Source organism: Acromyrmex echinatior, chromosome 15 (assembly GCF_024713525.1).
Source record: "Acromyrmex echinatior isolate Ae372 chromosome 15, ASM2471352v2, whole genome shotgun sequence".
NCBI classification, from domain to species: domain Eukaryota; kingdom Metazoa; phylum Arthropoda; class Insecta; order Hymenoptera; family Formicidae; genus Acromyrmex; species Acromyrmex echinatior.
In genome coordinates this window covers 3,286,977-3,310,186 of record NC_141866.1, presented here as the reverse complement: position 1 = coordinate 3,310,186, position 23,210 = coordinate 3,286,977, and the positions used below count along the sequence as shown (strand labels likewise).

The following is a 23,210-nucleotide window of genomic DNA, read 5'->3' as shown; positions in this document are numbered from 1 at the left end:
CACAGAGAATACTGTCAACTTCCACAACCCGTCACTCTCCATTTTTCCTCCCTCCCTTCTTCCTCCCCCAACTGTATATGCTTCCCCTCTCGCCTTTTTCCCGACATCAGGTTTTACTTCCTTCTTTCTTTTCTATCTTTTCCTCTCTATCTGTCTATCTGTCTGTCTGTCTGTCCGTCACTCGCCACTTCACACGCTCACTCACACGATCAGTCAACCACACAAGTGAGAATCACTCCCATTCACCTCGTTCACTCACTCGCTCACTCACCCGCTCTCGCTCACACACTGGTTGGGTTTCTTTTTTTATTCCATACACAGTGATTGTACGTATGTAACAACATGGACTTGCAGAATCGGACATTTATTGCAGCCTCTTCCTTTTCACTTTTCTCTCCCAAAGCGCGCGCGAAAGTCAATGAAAAAAAAGTGAATATACGATTTAAGTAATCCAATAAATTCTTTCTTCTCCTCTAAATCCTACGAAATAAAAAGAGAGAGAATGATTCTCTTTAAGATTAATAATGCACTCACAACTGGAACCGAAAAGCACATGTAATCTCATTTTACTTTGTTTCACGCAGTATGATTTAACAATAATAAAAGCCCGATTCTGTTATTTCTGAGCACAGTGTGCGGTCAATAAGCACCTTAATAAGGAGCTTCGATGCGCCGTGCCGTTACAATGGCCTCTGTATCGATGCGCGCACTGTATACGCAACTGAGTCGTCGACGAAACACGTCTCGATTAATCGAGTCGCTCCGTTAGACTATAAGCATAGAAATCATAGGTTGACCAGGAGCTATGATGCGCCGTGGGAACATCCCAATGCGCGGAAACACATACGAGAAGATCACGTACGTGTGTGTGAGTATGAGTGCTAGTGTGAATGCGAGTTTGTGCGCGCGCGCGTGTGTGTGTGTGTGTACGTCAAAGTGTGTGGTAGCGCTAACGTTTCACTGTCACGAGCTCGTGTTGATTGCCGTCACTGCAAATTGCACGGTGTGTTAATGTACAAAAAGGCAAGAGAATTTCAAACGTCCCTTTCAGAATTGTTTCGCCATTTATACTCATACGCGTTTACATCGTGAAATAACTACCGTTATTCATTAATACTGGTATTAATAATTCATGTATACGAGAACACGCGTACTGCGCAAATTACCTGAATAAGTCAACGCAATACGGTCAGATTGAAATCAGCATCGTAATGATGATTATATAATGCATAATTAAAAATATGCACAAACAAACCACATATAATAATAATCGCATTCATAACGTATTTTTACAGAAATGCAAATGCAAGATTTGTAAGAGCAAAATTTTGAGATGCTGAAAGTGGTTAACGTTAATAATTGCACGCTTCTCATTTGACATCTTCGGTCGTGCTAGACATACGGAAACCATACTGATTTATACAGAATGATGGAAAAAGTTTGTCTTCAACTCACCCCCGCTAAAAGATCTATATTAAAACTCAGTCGGTCGTGGAATAGGGTCGAAGGGTCACCGGAAGTCCGGCATACGAGATACCGCAGGGAGTCCGACCAAGTTAGTCGATTAGTTTCGTCGAGTAGAAAGCTCGGACTTTCGCGGACGCCCTTTCGTCTTTAATTGGTCGGACTGCTCGAATACAAGTTATTACGATCGTTATAAGTTGTCGTGATACATTCCCATCACGAATTACGGGAGAATGCTCGCACAAATCGTTAAACTTTCGAGATGATTCGTAAGATTTACAGGCTTTCATTAACTTTTACTTAACTTCAACTGAATCTTTGTCGTTTTCTAATCGAAGTTTCCCACAAAGAAATAAACAGGCAACCAAACTTCAACGAAAGTTAATCAATGTCAATAGAATTGATTACTAAGAAGATAAATATCGCTTTGTGCCGTAAAACAATTAAGATTAATAATTTGATTTAATATTTCTAAAAGCTTTTAAGACTTTATTTCACAGATACATATTCACTAATCTTAACACATTATTCTTTACTTAGAAACTACCAAGGGATGTAAGCTAATAATATTACGGTCGCAATTCTCATGTGGTTCAACTTTATGATTGGCCCAAATTCTTGGTTTCTATTTATAATCGTAAATTCGATTTGATAGACGTTTCTGAGTGCGAATTTTGCTTGAAACGTATCGCGGCCGATGAGATCTATAAAAAGAAAAGACAGAAAGGCGCCGAATTTGTAGAACTCTGGAGAGTTTCTTGATTAGTTTCAGATAGAAAAGTGTCGGGTCACGAACATCGTTTCGCTCTTAATTTAGCCATTAAACGGGATATTATTACCTCTCATGATATCGATTTTGTATCTCCACGATGTTGAACAAGGATACTATTTTGCGAGTATTTTTGCAATCGTCAATTTCTCATGGTCTTTCAACATACGAGCGAAGTAAAATTACTCTCATCTTATCTTACTCTCATGTTTCACTAAATCCATTTCGTAAAATATACAGAATCGTGCAGTACCATAACCAAGGATGAGAGCAGACGTGCAATTTGCAGTAATCACAGATCATGGCAGATCGCATATCGTTACCGCATATGCTCGTCGACACGAAACGACTGCGACTTTCACGGGAAAAAGCGATAAAAATTCGAATTCTGCATTTCTCGTGAGATAGCTTCAATCATTAAAAAAGAAAAAGCGATACGCATCAAATCCAACTATCAATACGTTTACAGGACACGCTTTGTCACATCCTACGCAAAGACCGTATGCGAACGTATTTACGAGCATCCTCCGAAGGGTCTCCACTCTACCAAGCTATCGCTGACCCTGAGTCGTCACGTCGGTCTTAGTTGAACGCGTGATTTCTCGAAGGTCGCTCGGTCATTCGACAAATGAATACGAATAATGACCGTGTGCACGTACCTGCCATCGAATATCTAAATACACACGACGTGTCCTCTTTCTACACTCTGTCGCCTGTCAAAGAAAAATTTCTCGTGGATTACATACGTGCATACGTACAATAATAACAGTCACATTAAAATTATAATAATCATTCATCAAGGTGCTGCATGAATTGAGCGAACATCTTTTATTTTATGACTCGACAATAACAGAAATATTGAGTAAAACGTATGTAGTCCACGTACGTAACGAATACATCTATATAGAGAATGGAATCCGTTCCATCTACGAGATTGACGGTGATTTCCTGCGGAAAAGACCTATATGTTCAGGGAGAGAGAGATCACGCTGAACTAGATATATACCACCGAAGCACACGCACGATTGTAAATATATACAAACGAGAGCTCTCGGCGCGCAGTCGCCGTAAATCGACCCCGAGAAAAACGCGACGAAAGTGCGCTGTTCAAACACTATCACTACTTTGCCACTCTCTCACCACTACCACTGACCACCACCGCCATCACTTAACTTATCACTTTATCAACCCTCCTCCCCCGAACCTGAAGGGCCTCCGACATATAGCACTGAGCCTCGTGTCCGGGGACGTAGTAAGGGCCGACGACGGCCAGCCCCGAAGGAGGCTAAATCCAAAAACGACGTGTCGACAATGGTCCGACCGAATTAAAACGCATTGTGCATCTAGCCCAGCGCATGTAAGAAAGAAAATACTGCAACATTACCCATGGCGTACCAGGCTATGGTCACGTTATCGGTATGCCTATGAATTTGCTTGTAACCTGATTTTGATCTGCGACTTGTTCCGGTATACGTCCTTACTCCCCGACCCGCCCTCTGAGCAACTTTTGTACGTATAGTAGAGCAATAGATATTATCTAATATACATATATAGTGCGACAACCGCATGTGTCGGCATGATTATTTAATTTGGTCTACCTCAGAACAGGATAAAAAAAAATAAGTAAGTGATATATTTAAAGGTATATAGTTCGTGTTACTTTTCTTTTTCTTTTTCGTAATGACGATAATTGTCTGTTGAAAAATTTTTTTAAGAGATTTAACTTCTACATAAAATTATCATTTTAAAGATTTTTTGTGTAATTTTTCATCAGTAATAATTGATGAATGACAGATAAATCGCACTTTCCAGGAATTTCTACACTCTAGATTTAGATTATTACATTACGTAAAAGTAAAAGAATCATCACAGGAACGCAATTCCTTCTTGATGTACATACACAAATGCCTGATTTATTGAATCCTAATTCAGACCTCGATAATTCGAAAAGGTCTCAATAATATCATTCAGGGATAATGTTTGAATTTTAATGGGACCGTAAAGCCAGTATTCGAAATTCGAATTTCTTGCAAAACACAGAGCATGGAGAATGGAGCATGTAGCATGGAGCATGCAGGTGAAATGCGCAGCGTAAAGCATGTAGCACACACATATATATATATATATATGTGTGTATTTATGTAAATTTAAACATGTAAACCTAATCCTCCCGAGCCTGTATCACTGTAGCATGTCAAGCACAAAACTCTATTTTTTCTTTCTGCTTTTTTTCTCCATATCTACTTATACACTCTCCACTTTTCGTCTTAAACCCTTAAACTTGCTGCCACTACCATAGTCCTCGGTATTTTGCTAATGTTGCCGCAGTCCTTTTCCTTGCAGTATTCAACAGCCACTATCACGACCTTCCTCTCGTTCTCTTCTGACCTTTTTACCCCTCGTGATGCTTAATGTTGCCCCCAATCCAGGACTTCTTTATTAAAACTTTGTAAAATCAATTTTTATCTAAGCTGCACTCAACTATGCGACGACCATCGGCAGAAATAACAAACGAATGAACGAACAAATGCACGTAAATTTCATTTTCGTAAATATTTTTTTAGACGTGGTTATTCTTGCTCGCGAATGTAATTTCTTAATTGTATAAATTTTTAAATTTATTTGCAAGTAGTATAATGAATATTTGTAATAAGAAATGCAATTAAACGTGAAAAAAGAAATTAAATATTGTATAAAATATATCTAAGACAATGTGTGTAAAACGTCAGCTTCACTATTCTCTTATTAATGTAACAAGTATAAATTTTTATGTTGAACGCTGCGAGTAAATAAAACTTACAATAGTAGTTTCTAGAGTTTCGAATCGTTAGTATTGAACACGCCTGTTGCGAATCATAATGTCATTACCGAAATCGTGATTTTGCGCGACGCCGCATGCAACTGTGTCCGCTGTGCAGAATCGCGGCGTACCGAACATGATAAAACGAGATGGTATTCAAAATCGGATTCCAAAAACAAAAGCAATTAATCTAGCACATTCGGAGGCGTACCGCTTAATCCACGTTTGGCCGATGCTCGCGCAATGTAGCCACCACCGCGACGGAATGCCACTTTGGTGCCTGGAATGCGGTGTAACGATCGTAATCACCTAAGATTCAGTTACGGAGGAATGTTTCTCGATGCGGTATGTACGCGTTGGAGGCCGCGCGGAGGAATTAGAGAGAACAAATAAGCGCAAATTATGATCGATAATCGTCAAAACTCGCAGGATACTTTGGATTAGTAGGAATGAACAATAGATAAGTCGCCAAGATTGGCACGTTGCATTTATCTCACAGAGAGAGAATCTTTATCTCACAATGCAAAGAAGAATATCATTGATTGACGTTAATCTCCGCGCGGTCTTGGACGTAATGACCGTAAATTCGGTTTTAAAAACATCATAGACGCTCTTCAGAAGGCATTATTTTATAATTAAAAAATCAATTAATAAAAATGAATCAATGTAAAAAATTCCAAACTCTTTTTATATAAATAAGGTAATATAAACAGCCAAAACTCATACAAGATAAAACTGTCTCTATATATACTTACATCATAAATTTAAACTTTAATATAAGAAGAGATTCAGAATTCACAACAACTCTTCTCTTTATGATATTAGTTTTATGAAAAAATTTTAGAGTACTCTTTTCGAACTTTTGAAAAATCACGAATGACTGTTAAGATATCACAATGCCTATCTCAATGACGTTTATGATACGATGGCACGAAGAGCATCCTAAATCGATTCCACGTGAAAAGAAATTTATGCGACGAAATTGAATCGTGATGCAACGGGAACCGCTTTAGGTTGCTCGCGCAATAAGTTTGCTTCAATTACTGTATTCCCCGAGGAACCCGCCCTTCCGTTCCAAACTGAACACTACCTCAGTGTCTAATTATTGTATGTTAGAGCGAAGATATTTGTGTTCTTGTTCTCCCGGCAGTTGGATACACAATGCGCGATATTCGGTACAAATGGAACTCCGGCCTACAGTCGGTCGGCATCTCGAACGAGGTGGAACTACCGCAGTTTCGCGTGCTCGGTCACAGGCAACGACAGACAACCATACACCTATCTACAGGTAGATATTCCCCTCTTATTCGTTCTTCCTTCTAAACTTGATCCAGAAATTCGCGTGGTTAACATATGTATGTATATATATTATGTAGAAATGTCGATTATATAATTATCATAATAAATCATAATAAATAAACCCATCAGAGCGAGATGGTAAAATTTTTTCGTTTTAAAGATATATGAGAATATGCACTATATTCATACGGATGATTATGACATGTCCAGCTCTGATCAAAGCACATGTATATATACAAATATATATATAAAATGCAACGAGAACTGGACAAGTCATGTGTGAGCATATATACATATATAATACGAATCCTGTTTTTATCCGCATCGATATGCACCGATCACTGTGTTATCTTTTCGCGAACACATTTAATTATATAAGAACGAGCTTGCTCAGTGGGACGACGTAGTCCTACGGTCATTCATTTCGACCGATCGACTGATCGACTCATTGATTTTTATTTTAAAAATCCTTAAAAATATTAAGAAAGACGCAGACGATACTTGAGTCACGCGTACCCATAATTCCTAGATTTGGTTTCCCTCTTCATTATAGATGTGTGTATGTGTGTGTATGTGTGGACGTTGTACTATTTTTATTTTTACTACCATTGTGTATCAATACTGAAAGATGAAACATTTTGCTCTACTAGAACTTTAAATTTAGATTTCCTTTCAATGCGCGGATAATGGATTTCCATAGCTTTATAACATACGTACTATTGAGCATATAAATTGCTTCAGGAATAGTATTACGTCCACCTTTGACCTAATATCCACCATCCACAATCATCACCATCAAAACAATAATCGACACAACGGACTCGTAAATACGAATGATACGCGCCTTCCACTTCTCGATCGTAACCAACAATCGAGAAGATCGTCCATTACGATCTCTCATTACACGCCAAATATTCCGCCCACATGCTCCTTTAAAGTCAGTTTAATTTGGGCTCTCGATAGCTCTCTTCGCAAGGGTATCCCTCATAGAGAAAGACAGAGAGTAAGATAAACTGAGAGAGACAGATAGATAAAAAGAAAGAAAAGAACGAAAATTGTGAACAAAGAGAAAGGGGAAAAAGTGAAAGAGAGCGGACTCGTAAGGTTTGATGGGGGTGCGAGGTAAGTGGAGGCCCCCTCGGAGCTGAAATGCGTTTGAGGGCTTCCGCGAAGGTACGTACCAACCGCGGGGGGTCTCTCTATTTTTTCAGTCGGATACACGATGAGGGACATCCGGTACAAGTGGAACGAGGGCCCAAACAGCGTCGGGGTCAGCAACGAGGTCTCCCTGCCTCAATTCAAGGTCCTCGGTCATCGTCAACGTGCCATGGAGATTAGTCTTACCACCGGTAACGTATAAACATAACCCCACCCCCCACCACCAACAAATAATTGTTCAACCCTCGCTTTTAACGGCATGGGTAAGGTGGAGAGACACGTGAGCGCTATCCGATGTCCGCAGGCGCAATTGTCGCTCGTAAGAAAAACCGTCGTAATCCTGTGTACCTTACTTACGTAAAGCCGTCGATCGATCGATCGATCTCTCTCTTTCTCGCGATCTCGCGCGTCATACAGTCCCGTCAAATAGTGGAGCTGGCTGGCGTTGTACGGATCGCTGGCTTAAACTTTTCTCGCGTTCGGCAGCGATAAGTTTCCTCGAAAAATCATCGCTACATTTCTCCACTTGGTTTGAATGAAACTTTGGGCGAGCGAAATTGTCTTCATACTGACATCATGGTGCTCCAACGTCAATCTCTTAAGCCAGTTTCTCGTAACACAAGCAAGTTTAAGATTGTATGCTCAACGATGTAACATATATCCTCCAGCTGAGGACGATTTTAGCATTTGTGATTTTTCTCATAAACATTAAGCCTTTCATTCTTCGATATTATTCTCTAATTACATCGAAGGTAATGATGAAAAAATAAAATAATGTTATTCATATCATCTTAATAACAAAACCAATATCTCTTTCTCGATCCTGTAGATATATCTTTTCGCGCGATAATGGCGCGTAAGAAATAGATTGTCGCCAATTTGTCAAAACGGAAGAAAGCCATTATAGGGTGCAAATTGCAACAAGAACAACTCGATTTTCCATTTTAATCGATTCCTCACTTTTCTTCTTATGTAACTACATCTCAAACCTTTCGATCGGCGCACAATACACGCCGCCAATATACCTCACTGTAACGTGCATGCATGCATATCTACACTGACAGACGTACATAACACGAGCACGAAGAGTCGCGCATCAACGATGCGAATTTCACTTAACATCCAGCCAGCTCTGGTGCGCTGTATTTCCGGCCGGTGCAAGGAATAGAGAGAGCTATTTGTGAACAATGAAACCGCTTTTCCTGGTAAAATCCAGTGACGGAACGGGAGATCGAGCAAGAAGAACGGAGATCGAAGGTAGAAGAGCACAACGAACGAATAAGAAGCGGGAGAGAGAGACAGAAAAAAACAAAGAGGGAGAAAGAGAGAAAGAGAGAGAGATATATATATATACAAGGAAAGAGAAAGCGAGAAAGAGAGAGAGATAAACGAACAGTGAGGAGGAAGGACAGTGAGCACGGGAGATAAAGAGACATTAAATAGCGCCTCTCCGTCTCCCTGTCCTGACCTTCGATCTTTTAATCGTAGGGAATTACTCGCGACTGGCCTGCGAGATCCAGTTCGTACGGTCGATGGGCTACTACCTGATCCAGATCTACATACCCTCAGGGCTGATTGTCATAATATCGTGGGTGAGCTTTTGGCTAAACCGAAACGCGACCCCCGCTCGGGTGGCCCTCGGAGTAACCACTGTGCTCACTATGACGACCCTAATGTCCTCGACGAACGCGGCGCTACCAAAGATCTCCTACGTCAAGTCCATCGACGTCTATCTGGGCACCTGCTTCGTCATGGTCTTTGCCTCGTTGCTCGGTGAGTGCGATCGTGTACTCTTCCGTGCCTTTACGTCGCTGCCATTAAGCTTTCCATCCTGCGTCCTCTCATATACTCCGTATAGCTCGGAGCCGTGCCGTTCCAGTAGCGAGCTCGTAGAGTATCGTAGACGGATACTTGTGCAGGGCTCACGTGACAAATGCAAGGGACCCATTTTCCTCGAAATCGTTATTTGTCGTCGATGACGTTGATACTTTGTCGGTCCGAACCTTCGTTCCGCGATGGAACGGCGTCTCGGAAATTGTTTTCATGAAGCAATCGCGAAACACACAGAGGCAGGTCAATGCGAATAAGAGAACCCCGCGGCTTTGTTCGATCGATTCGTTACACGGCTTGACACACACATTGTTGCGTTTTCACAACTGCGATTGCGAGTACCTCATTACATACGACATCAAGGTACTTCGCCGTCGCGGTGCATCGGGATTTCCAGGGAAATGGCTTTCTTCCATCTGCACGTGAGCTCTACACAAGTACCGGGAGCGCAAGCATGAGTGAGATTCTCGACGGATGGAAGTGGGCCCCGCGAACCGGGCTTCCCGCCCGGATCTTACAGTGGCAGACGTGTCATGGCATTGTATGGTTACGTGTTTTCATTCCCGTGGATTCTTATTCTTCGCAGAGTACGCCACGGTGGGCTACATGGCGAAGAGGATTCAGATGCGGAAGAATCGGTTCCAAAAGATAGCCGAGAGCATGAAGGCGGCGAGCGAAAATCCAGGACCGCCGCGCGTGCCCGGCGATCATGGCGATCATGCGCCTAAGCAAACTGTGAGTAGCGACGGCCAAGATTGTCGTCGTTCCCGAATTTTTTTCTTCCATGCAGAATGTCGTTTTGTCACTGTGTATGACCAGGAGATCCAGACGTACTAGTGCTCCCCTGGACGATTTTACAAGCTTTCTTTCAGCGAGTAGACGATCGGCTCTGTCAAGATATCCAGATGTCCCGATCGTGGCACGATTACAGATTTATGCATAATCGTAGCACTTGTTTCATAACTTTTTGGCTCCCGAGAGCTGTGTAATGATATAAACATACACATACAACAAATATCATCTGTTTCACCTTCATCAATGATGAAGGAAGTCTCAAATAAAAAATTAATCTTAAATGATGATTAATCTTAAATATTAAACAACTATATATAATATTGAATCATGTAGTAATCGCCATTAAAAACTAAATTTAATAAATGATGCTAAATGAATCTTTAATAAATATCAATAAACAAATATTAGAGCTTATCAAGCTCTTTTTCCTCATCACAAGGGCAGGCTCAACAGGACGAAGCCGAGCATTATTCTCGATCCGATTCAGCACGTATCATCGCGCAATATAAATATATGCACTCTACCCCCTCCCTCTTAAAAAAAAAAAAAAAAAACTAAACCGGCAGGCTCAACACACGAAAGGTCAAAAGCTAAAAGGTTCTGCAAAATGAATTTCCCATTCGGCCGCGCAACGCGCCGGACAACGTGCTTCATGCCAACACGAACACGACGCACTATAAATTTTCTTTTAATCTTGGGTATTGTAGATCCCTCTTCCCTTTCCTCTCTTCTGAAAACAGAAAATATTAAAAGACCAGAAAAGAAAGAGAACAATGTAGGATAACGGAAAGAAGTGAGTAAACGAGCGACAGAGATGAACGGAACGGACAACGAAGGACGGTCATAAAATGTCGGATAAGAGGATGAGACGTTTTAATTAATTATTATTACAAAGTTAATTATTCATGTTATCCAGCGGTAAATGCCTATGACATGCGCGTTTTTTTACATGATTCTTTTAATTACGTACTTGATAATTACATTCTATTTCCTTCGAGACTTTTATACTTTAGAGTTACTGTTTTCGAAATACAAAAATCAAATCTAATATCTTTGATTATGTGTTAACGTTATTCTTTCAAATGCATATTAATATTTTATTAAAATTTAATCAATAATGAAAATAACTATTAAAAATATTTGACAGTCTTACAACTTCCTGCAACAATCCCATTTTACATCAAATAAATATAAATCTTCTATAATAACGGAATGACCAATGATTATGGACCAGCAACTAATAATAATAATAATTCTCCCACATCTCATCCCGACAATACCTATATCAACTAGCATCACATACTACACCAGCTTTTAATTGAATTTTCACCAACCCGTTTTGCTTGAGCACGAGCAATCGCACCGCGCGTTTCTACAAACCGCGGTACTTTTACGAGAGACTTTTCCTATTTCACACTTAAACGTTTGTCGAATAAACTAAGCAGACGCGAGTCGCAACAGCGACATAAAAGCAGGTGAGTCTCTCGAATACCAATCGTTCCGATGACTACGTAAAATCGGACGTCACCGCGTTGAACAAATAAAATATACACTGCCCAGTCCTCGGTGTCGCATGCAAATCTGACAAAGTACGGGGTAAACCTCGGGTGAGGGACACCCCACGGCAAACTGCCGTGTCTCTTGTAAGTGGTCCCATGTTGTCCAGGAGGTGCGGTTCAAGGTGCACGACCCAAAGGCACACAGCAAAGGTGGGACGCTCGAGAACACCATAAATGGTCGCGCCGATGAAGAATCGGCGGGCGCGCCACAACATATTATTCATCCTAGCAAGGACATCACCAAGCTCTACGGTATGAGTAGACCATGTACGCACATTTATAACACTATTTTACCCCCCGCCTGGCAAGCTATCAAACAATATTCGGTTCTTAGCTTGGCAGGCTGTCTATTTCAACGAGCTTCTGAACGGTGCATAATAAACGTTACTGTACGGTTTAACCGTCAGCGAGCTCGGAAGGCCACTGGCGTGGTGTCATCATCGCGAGTAAAGGGCCTGACAAGGCCGTCAATTGTGCAATATGGATATCGAGTACTTTGAACTTCGTGAAGACTATGCAATATTCATGGCCGATGATACCACGCGCCTGCGCCCGGCCGTTGTATTATATACTATATATATACAATATATACATATATTTCTCTACGCTTGAAACACCGTCCGAAAACGCTTGTCACTGATCATCTCATAAAAAGCTTTTTGCATTTTAAGAAACATCTGTACAATTTATTTTCAAGCATTACGATGCACTATTAGACGCTTTTTCTACCCCTTGGGGTAAACGGCACCGCGCGAACTCGGAAGCTCACTGAAATATGCAATTCTCTTCCCTCCTTAATCTTACGTGACGCAACTATTCTAATTCATTTTAACGTTTCTTAAATAGGCATAACGCCGTCGGACATCGACAAATACTCCCGCATCGTATTCCCAGTATGTTTCGTTTGCTTCAATCTGATGTACTGGATCATTTATCTCCACATCAGCGACGTGGTCGCGGATGACCTCGTGTTGCTCAAGGAGGCAAAGTAAACGACGACGTCGCAATGCTCCGAATCAAGAAGGAAGAAGGGCAAAAAAATGCACAGAAACGAGCATTCTTACGGAACGAGGATCGATTCGCAAAGGAGGAAGCGAAAACGGTTCGAGGAAGATAAATTGAGACGCGCTCGGTGACTACTTCGAGACGGGAGTAGTAAAAGCGAATAGAGAGTAAAAGCGACCGACATCCGATACAGCCGTAGACCAGCTCGCAGACCAGAGAGGTGCTCTCAAAATATGTGCTTAGGTCCATCTCGAGAGCGCGGTAACCACTTCTCTACTGGAAGTAGTAGCGAATGAGTACGGGCAGCCGCGCGGTTGCCTAGACGCGGAGTAGGACTACTTCGCGATCACCGGCAGGTAGAAACGGACTAACGACTCGTCGCTCCGGCATGGCTCACCAAACGCCCGCTACCACTACTTGCGCGGCGTCGTGGCTACCGCAATTTCTACCGGGCAACATGCTCTCGTTCGTCAATCAGCGATCGGGCACGCGTAAGCTTCGGCTATCGTCGTTGTCCACGAGGCGTCTTCGTTAAAGACTCAATATGTATACATAAAAAAAATATATATATATAGGTCGCGCGATACATAGAAATATATATACATATATATATCGCGACGCAAGCGGAAACGGCAAGCAGGAACTCAATCGCGAAGGCGAATCCACGAGCATACATACCATAAAACATTGCCAGTCTAGGTATTTCTAGTTCTTAAACGGAGAAAATACCTTCGATATAAACACTTGTCAATTTAGCCACCATTACATAGTAACGTTAACTAACGCTAAGAACAACACCGAGACTCGTCGGTTTGAAGCGACGATTCAATCGAGAGCAGCTTGAGGACGGAAAAATATAGGATTATCGACGTTCGTCGAGGTCGAGGATGAATCGTCGCTCTGACGCCGTCAGCAGCGTTCGCGCGCAGAGGAAACGTAGCGGAAATCACATGGTGGCATGTGTGCGCGTGCATGCGAGTGAACGAGAGAGAGAGAGAGAGAGAGAGAGAGAGAAAGAGAGGGAACGAATGAACGCGAGCATTGAGTATGAGTGAAAGCGCGCGCGTGAAACGAAGAAACAGCGGGAAAGTTCATATTCCGAACGAAGATAAACAATGTACTATCGGAGACTGGTGCGACTTATTATCTAAGTAAGTACAGTAAGTATATGTATATTAACATATATACGCGCGCGCGTACGCGGCCACGTTAGGTACGCGCGTGCATGCATATTAGACACGTGCGTGCACACATGCGTACGCAGAACGCATACAGACGATCGATGAACATTCTACGCGAGGTCCACAAAGACACTGACAGTGGAACGGAAGGAGGATAACACGACGCAGGACGCCCACGACGAAAGCAACTCGGATTTCACAGTAGCGGCCTCACTTCAGCATCCGCATTTATTTGGATTACGGCCAAGTAAGAGCCAAGTCTCTTTTTCATTTCGTAGGACTTTTTTACGATTTTTCACGACGCAACTTTTGTATTTCTGTATATGTATGACTCGCGTCGTCGCTGCGGTGAAATCGGAGTAACTATCGTCACTCGTCCCAGGGCGTTCCTGTACGCGTGTACGTGCGTGTGCACATGGCTCAATCGGGAGTACTCTTAGCTCGTACTACGTAGTCGCGACTGTTTACGTAGGGAAACTCCCGGAACATATAATGATTATATACCGGACGTAAAAATACTCCAATCGAGTCGAGATAATCGAGAGGGACAATGAACCAAGGCAGAATGCAACTCGGTACTCATTTCGTACCTACTTTCATTTAAAGAAAATTCTCTTTAAAAAAAATAAATAATTAATATATAAAATATACGTATAGTCACCAATGGACATGCCTTTCATTATAATTAAAAACCAATGACGGAGAACAGATGATAAAAATTAATTTATACAATTAATTTATACACGCGCACACATAATTATTATCTTATTATTCTGAAACTTCAAAACTCTCTTTATTCGCGTATCTTAAATTACTTTGTTCAATAGTAAACCAACGCAGCCATTAATTTTATTGATTTATGTCGTTACTAATCCCATCGTTTTTAGTATTTATGCAAAATAAGAAAGATAGAAATACGATTGCTTTTATTTGTGGGAGTTGTTTTTAGTTCCGAGCGTACAATAGTCTTCTTGTTTCAACGTATTTCGTTGCCCAATGTTTTGTCAATTTAATTAACGTTAATTGCATGGTGTTCTATTTCCTTCTCTTGTACTCGCTGCTCGTACTTTCTGAAATCCTGTTCGCCATTACAGACCATCGATCACAAGAAGTTTCCAAAACCTACACTCGGAACTTTCTTCTTTGCACCTTTCATGTATAAACTGTTTAGTAGCCAAGAGTACTTTCTTTTAAATATAGCTAATTCTTCCTTAATAAAAATTAGATTGGATGCTATCTTTTGCTTTTGTAATTTTCACGATTTATATATTTCAATAATTAAATTTCAATTTAAAACTTTAGACCTGATTTAAAATTAATTAAAAAATAAAGTTGCATTACCTATACATTTCAAACATTTAATTCTTTAAAACTTATCAATCTTCGCGTTGGCAATATAAAAATAATTGAGCGACATTCTTTTTAGTTGGACTTCTGGTGTTTATAATTTAGAAAAAGCGCGAAAAACTTCTGAAATATTCTATATACGCGTATACATAGCAAGCTGTCTTTTTGCTTCTCTCTTCTCCCTCGGATGTAGCGGCTGACTGTAAGCTGGGCCGTGGAAGCTTGCCATTCAGGATATCGACCAGCTGACACGCCCAACCCACCCTCTGACTCTTTCTCATCCCTCCTACGCCACCACTCTTACTCTTCCTCTCCCCATTCTCTCGTCCTCCATTCTACTTCGCAATCGCCAAATAGTCCATTTACCAGACGCTACTATCAGTCGTACATTTAATAAGGAGATCCTTGCCTTAGTATTCCGTGAGAATTCTTTATGAGAATAGGTAATCCCTAATAGTCCAGGATTCTGCCTTGGGACACTATTCACCTCAGATATTTGAGAGAAACGAAGGAGGGATGGTCATATTCGAGCGTCACGTTTTACCAATGTGAAAATGCTGAACCGTGCGATTTTTATTAGATAACATTGGTCAACCTAATCGACTCCGTCATCGAAAAGTAAATTACTTTTAGAATTCATAGAATTATATGCGCGATCAATTTTAGCACTTATTAAAACACACCGTATTTAAATTCAATTGGCAATCTTCTTTCACTGAATAAATATCTAAATTTTATGCAAAAATCGAAAGGAAAAAATATAAAAGTATCGTTTCTACTTCTTCAAGTCACTAACTCGTCGAAGCCGTATAAAGTTGAAAGCACTGACTTATATCAATAATTTTTTTTACACACAATTAAAAATACAATTCTCTAAATAATATTAAAAAAAAGTCAACAGAACGATTCATAAGACATTCAGAAAATATTTAACGTTTAATAAATTTCTTAGAAATGTTAATAATACTTAGTTTTAGATGTTTTTTAAATGATTGTCTTCTCTGAGTCGATATCGACAAATCTGATTCTAAAACGAATTCTAGAATTGTGAATAGAGAGTGACTTTTAAAATTCTCAAGTATCTTCTCAAGTACCAATTTTATTACATTCCCATAGAGTGGATCGTACTTTAGGATTACAATTTGAGATCAATATAATTTCGATCGCGTTTCCGTTGTCGCAAATAAACAATAGTGGTAATTTTCAAATGTTTATGGCGTCGAAATTTCAAGCCAGCGAGGTTATACCGGTTCTATTAATCGCTGCATGTACTTTTACTCTTTCACGATTGCACGCGCTTTAGCTTTCTCGATTTTTTTCAGACACCGATGCGATTACACAGTACCCGATAGATTTTACATCTCGCATTTTCGCGATAATTCACGTACACAATCGACCGTGACGTTCCGTTCGCGCGTTATTTCGGCGACTTATTTCGCTTTCGCGTTTTCCGCGCCGAACACTTAGCAACTGGTTCTCAATCGCAGTCACGCGATAATACAAATAATGGCGACGCGAGTTTATCGTGCGCGAAAAGGCGCAAATCGCGTGCCCAGCCCTCGTTCGTTTCTTTCTTCGACTGCGTTCGTACATAATATATAAGTATCGATACATTTCTCCACGTCCGCCCCAACCGGAAGCGTTGTGTGCAATTTATATAACTGTACATCCGTTATCTACTTGGAGTCTCTATAATAACGGGAGAGAGAGGAAAGAGAGAGAGAGAGAGAGAGAGGATCTAACTCGTTTTATCGTTGTGATATATTCTATGGTAGCTATATGCATTTATTCGCGCGTATATGATGACATATACGCGTGCCTATTGTTTATGCTGAATCTTTAAGCTGACAATGAGTGGACAAATGGCGGGAATTGGTGTGCCCACGGTCAAAGAAAAACTCTTCCTTAGATAGACATACAGTTAGGTATAAAGTAAAGCAAATAATTAAATAACGTAATAATTAATTAACTCTACGAATAATGAAATAATTAACGTAATAAAACGCGTTGCACACATCGTCGCGATACAACATGTAAGCTTCGAAATCGCGAATGAACGATATTCCTTTCGAATGCGCGATGTTAAACCAATTCATCAATCATTAGCGTAATGATGATCGATGATGAACGATGTTGTTATAATTCAGAATGATCGATTACGCATTAATTTCTCGAAAATTAATAACGCGCAATCACATCGCAATCTTTTACATGCATTCTTTATTCATTTAACTCGTTTATTCATGACGCTATCGAGAACATTTTATTATAATTGTATTATTTATATAAGACATTCGTAACGCTCAAATAAATTTCTAACGTATACGTTTACTTGATTTAAATAAGTATTCGAAGGGAAGTTTGTTGAAGATTTAGTAGCAGAAAACTCGTAATCAAGCGCATTCATCTACGATAATTCAATCGCTCAACGCGATTCCTTGTGCCGAATATTTAAAAAAGCACGTGCATTGTAAACGCAAATCGACATACGCACGTTATATTGGACACGCCAATTCCTCGCAGACGTCACAATCGACCATTATTATTATTAGTCTCTCACTGAAATTTTTATTACCTTTATTATTATCTTTATTAACGTTAACATTATAAATGACCGTTTAAAGATTACGACGTTTTTTATCCTCTGGCAGGATGATTACTTACGTTATCGGCGGGCACTTATATATCGCGTATATATAACATTACCAAATAGATGAAATCGTTATAAAAACAAAGAGCACCGGTGCGCAAGCATCTCGAGATTTAATGAAAAGAGATAAATACAGAGAAAAATACACAGAACTATTAATATTATATAAATCGATCACATTTTGTAAATACGAGTTTTATACAGAGCATTGTATTCGTTAAACAAAGAGAGTACCTATTGCGAAGTAATATATATACATATTATATATATTATACATACACATATATATATATATATATATACATATTATATATATACGCAAATGTAGTGCACACGAAAATGTGACTGTTCGCACGTATTTAGGTAAATCACTTTTAAAGTATAGGAAAAAGAGAAAACCAAAGTAGACTGGAAGAACGTCGGGGGCCGAAAAGTTAATGCGTACGTTCATTCGTTCATTCGTTCGTTCGTTCGTTCGTTCGTTCGTTCGTTCGTTCGTTCGTTCGTTCGTACGCTCATTCGCAGTAAATGTAGGTCGTAAAAATCGACAGCTCGAAATTGATTACTTGCTAACCATCTGCGTAATGTCAGATTCGGAATATCCTTCCGCGATCGCCGACGCGATGGCTGACGAAGATGACCAGAAGAGTCGATCTATATATACATATATAATATATATATAAACTTTTACATTTATCATTATGCGTAGATAAGGACGACGACGTGAGAAAATACTATACGTGATCAAGCTTCGTATCAATCCATCCACGTATTAAGCATTCGCAATCATTACTCGTCCGCGGACGTAAACGTAAAAATTGCTCAAAACATGGTTGTTAAATCATCAGCAGATGTACAGAAATCATGAGTAATTTATTTGAGTTTTATAGAAACATCCGTCGGCAAGAGTCTAATATTATACGTATTATATCTATATCTACACGTATGCGAACGCGTAGGAATGTCTGAGGAGTCTTTCGCAAAATATAATAGTATACCTCATTTTTACCTCAGCTAGCATTATCTCATTTCATGATGAAATGATTATAGTTACGAGAAATTATCGGCAAAACGAACGCTCACGTCGTTCGGTCTTTGCCGCGAACAAGAAACTCTTCTGGGCGGCACGCAACACGACAGAATCGCCATCGACGGATGTACTCTGACAAGACCACGACAGTTTAAGCCGCATTGTAAACGAAAAACTGCCAACTTCATATTGCAATATATGTTTTAGTCAATCGTGGTGATGCAAAAAATGACGAGAAACAGAACGTGCGGTGCAACCATTTCGGATGACGAGAAACATTGAACTCCGATCCGATGTATCTTCGATCGCGTCGATTGGTCAATTCGAAATCTTTACGAAAGATTCGCAGATCGAATAACGAAACGAACAATTGATTTATTATTGATGGCGAGCAAATTGCGATACGCTTAATCTCGATCGCACACATATTCCGTATAACTTCAATAAGTTAAAAAAATATTTTCAATTTATGCGAGAAAGCCATAAATGATTATCATTAACAAAGAATACTTTTTTTTACAATAATCTTAAAATATACTCATCTTACAAATTTTAGAAAAATTTATTATTATGTACAATGCATTTTCTTTTAGAGAATATTATAGAATTGATTGAAGAAGCGACTATCTAATTTATATAATAAGCAAATCGAATTTGTTTCAATTTAACAATCTTGATTGAAGTATTAAATTTATTAAGATTCAGAATATTGCTATTTGAATAAATTTGATAGACTTGCAGATATATGAATTTCTGAAACACTTGGAACGAGTAATTATTTGCGTACAGTATGTATTTTTCTGTATGTATAAACTAGAAAATTATTACATTGATATAATTACCTTATTCACTTAGTTCAATATTTATGTCAACATCACAAACGTTTATATATCAGAAATGGTCTTTACGGAATAAGTGAGCAAACTTGATTGAAGAGAGACATTCTACGGTATTTATGAACACACAGCGTAGTGCTACCAGGACACGAATGGAACTAAATTGATCGGAAGGCATTTGAGAGAAATTGGAGAAAGAGAAACTTGTAGAGTTGTAGAAGCAGAAGATATGTGATTGCGATTTACTCGTGCCGCAAGCGAGAAACGTGGTGAACTACGGCATAGCGATCGTTTGCATTTAACCAATCCTAAAACACCTCTCGCTTGTCGCCGGAGATTCCGCAGTTCTACCAGCTGCTTCCGATATTTCTCACAACCGCCGTTCACTCGAGATAGTTGAGAATTTCGAGCAGCGTCGAATCGAGCTCGACGGATTTCAGGGATGCAATCTTCAGTTATCATGGAATTGAGGTCGTTTCTCCTCTTCGGAGGATCGCGTACTTCTCATGCATTGCAATCGAGAACCGCTTCGTGAACTATCTCGATCACTTCGAGATCGGCGGGAAATGCAAATACGACGAAGAGTGCATCCTCCTTATGGGTGAAAATGGGATAGAGTTTGTGTTGCTTCGCGAAAAGCGGGAAAGCGAGGATCGGCGAACGCGAACGAAACTCTGAATGAAAGAACGAAGACGAAAGTGTGGCGCGACAAGTCGTCTCGACGAGAGTACCAAATTCTAAAATGTATTTAAAGCCACACGCTAACTGCATATACTGTAGAAATGTATTCTACAAAACGTAAATTATAAGAAAGACATTGTAGATACACACCGTATCCGATAATAAATACGCATACACGAACACGCAGCCGTTGCACGCATACACAACAGATATACATACACGACACACATACCGGACACCTAAAAATACCCTTCTAGATTGGGCGATTACCATCTCGAGAAGCGATTATATATAATTAACGATATATACATACTTATACACATATATATAAATATATATATATATATATATATATATATGTATATATATATATATCTCGGCACTTGGTAGGACAGGTATACGTAACGAGTATACCTACACTACCTGCAACTTTCTACTCGCGATGCCGACTGTGCGAGGTAAAAAAAGAGTGAGAGAATGAGTGAGAGTGAGAGTGAGAGTGAGAGAGAGAGAGAGCAAGAAAAGCGAAAAGGCTGATGAAAAAAATCGATGTAACGGTGGGGGAGAGACGTGTAACGTTCGTTTGTACGGTGCAATAGTGCGAGTGTACGCATAATAGCTAGAGACATAGACTAAATAGGTCCGGAAATACGAGTGTCTGTCGTAATCGGGAGTATATCCGTTCGTGTAAGAATGCCGCGTGTCTACTACGTACACGGAAGTACGTGCGTGAGAATCTCCGTGGTATGTAATCCCATTGCGGAAGTTCCTGTTCCTCGAGACAGCGACAAAAGAAGAAGAGGATTGCGGGAGAGAACAATGACGAAGATGACATAAAATAAACTTATCGAGATTTTGTAGATATTATCCGATTCGCGCGGGGGCCGCCAGATCTGCCCGAAACACGCTGATCTTTTTTTTCCATCCCCGTATACGCACGAATACAGTCTCGCGAACAAATCAAGGCTGCATATACACCTGACAGTTTTACCATCGAGAATCGTTCTAAGAGCGATAACCGATTTCATCAAGCACTCTTCTTTCAACAATGTCTAATCGCTATATCGACGGTTCCTCTATTTTAACGGCACATTTAAAAAATGTACGTAGTGAAAATTTGACTGATTCGCACCGAACGTGGACCTATAGCGTTTATCTAAAGTAAAATATATTACAAATGTTTTCTAGTAACAGAAATAATTGATAATTAATACTTATTAATGCAAATAAACATCGACAAAGAAAGAATAATTGTATCTGAAGTTGTTGCAAATTTAAGAGAAGTTAATTATGATAGAAAAATAAATAAAATCGGTCATTAGAGAGTAACACATAATTTTTATCAAACTTCCTCGCATTAACGAATACAAGAATTGTATATTACAAGAGAATTTTACCGTCACTCCCCCTCCCCTCCCCCCCCCCACTCCCGAAAAAGCGAGGAAGTAAGATGAAAGGGTGATACCGTGTCCCAATAAAGACGTCCATCTTGAAGGAAGGAAAAGAAAAGTCGCTTTGAAAAGAGTAAAACTTTCGAGTGTGCATCAGCCTGAGCAATCTGACGTAAGAACATTCCCGACGCGTAAAAATGAGAAGGCGGAAGACATCTGCTAATAGAGAGAGGAAGTAGGTCAGATCCCGGCAAGCGCCCTCATTTACGATTAGCCGCGCGCTATTAAGGCCATTTTTTGTAATATCCGAATAAAATGCATGGTCGATGATGACGTACGAAAACTTACTTTTTCTCTACGATCGAACGACACAACCTTCAGGAACTCGGAATTCATGATAGACCAATATCACTGGAATGTGTGCCGCTTACCGTTTGGCTGCAACTGTACGTGGGCTCTGTGAGCTCTCAACAACAATTCTTAACAGTAAAAGCATCAAGAGTAATTCTTTTGAGGTTTATATTTTCTTCAAAGAAGTTACAAGGTTTCGAGCTATATCCGTGTCTTATCATTAAATGTCATTTAACGACGCATCAAATACAGAGATAATCTGCAAACCTTGTAACTTTGTGACTTCAGGTGCTTTCCAATTGTAAAATTACTGAACAATTTCGTGCATAAGTTGTGTTCCAATTAGTGTAATCGTCGACGTAATACTTTTTGCTTTCCATTTGGTAACACAAGTCGGCACAAATATCATTCTATCTTTATTACTCACTGAATGTTAAGGAAAATAGAATGATACTTACGTCGACTTATGACACTAAATGGAAAGCATCTTTACATACATACTCAGTCCGAGAGTTACTAGATTGTATAAGCTCATGCTTTCTAGTAACAATTACATATTATATTAATCACCGCGATTACAAATGAGGTTGAAGAATGTTGAAGGAGTTGATCAGTATTTTTGCTTTTTTTTTAATACAAACGGAAAAACTGCATTTAATCTAATTCTACCTGAAACGAGCACATTCTGTTCCAACCGAGTCGTGCACAATGTTACGCAATGTATAATATATTATATACTTGTGCATTTCTTTATACGTTTGTGTTAAGATGTGCTAAACAATTGGAAAGCATCCTTTATTAAAAGAAACTATCAATTATCCATCTTTAATATAATTATTTTCGTAAATTTCTATACGATAAATTCTGAAAACAGAATAAAATTAAGAGCAATTTTTGTATTCTATTGTTTAATCAAAAACTGTTTACTGTTAAGAATCGCTGCTGAGAATGAAACTTTGGATAAAGCGGATAAAGCGGAACGACGTTTATCAAGTCACAGATTCTTAGAACGCACGAGCGATAACTATTTCTTTTTTTTTTTTTTGGCTAAAAATTCTTCCATC

General features: G+C 39.7%; 2 protein-coding genes across 44 annotated transcripts in view; one reads left to right on the top strand and one right to left on the bottom strand.

Moving 5' to 3' along the window:
- Rdl (Resistant to dieldrin) overlaps nucleotides 1-22,128 on the top strand; it is an 83,391-nt gene extending 61,263 nt beyond the window's left edge. For 3 of the 21 annotated variants that reach the window (XM_087414028.1, XM_087414026.1, XM_087414023.1), the window contains exons 6-11: nucleotides 6,184-6,321; nucleotides 7,544-7,681; nucleotides 8,979-9,263; nucleotides 9,907-10,055; nucleotides 11,764-11,941; nucleotides 12,521-22,128. In XM_087414028.1, coding sequence (XP_087270154.1) covers nucleotides 6,184-6,321; nucleotides 7,544-7,681; nucleotides 8,979-9,263; nucleotides 9,907-10,055; nucleotides 11,764-11,941; nucleotides 12,521-12,666 — 1,034 coding nt within the window. In that variant the 3' untranslated portion in view covers nucleotides 12,667-22,128. The remainder of the gene's footprint in view (nucleotides 1-6,183; nucleotides 6,322-7,543; nucleotides 7,682-8,978; nucleotides 9,264-9,906; nucleotides 10,056-11,763; nucleotides 11,942-12,520) is intronic. The other 18 variants (XM_087414033.1, XM_087414032.1, XM_087414030.1 and 15 more) reach the window with 12 other exon arrangements.
- Nucleotides 1-23,210, bottom strand: part of LOC105149352 (adenosine receptor A3) — a 457,094-nt gene that overhangs the window by 267,272 nt on the left and 166,612 nt on the right. The window lies entirely within an intron of this gene.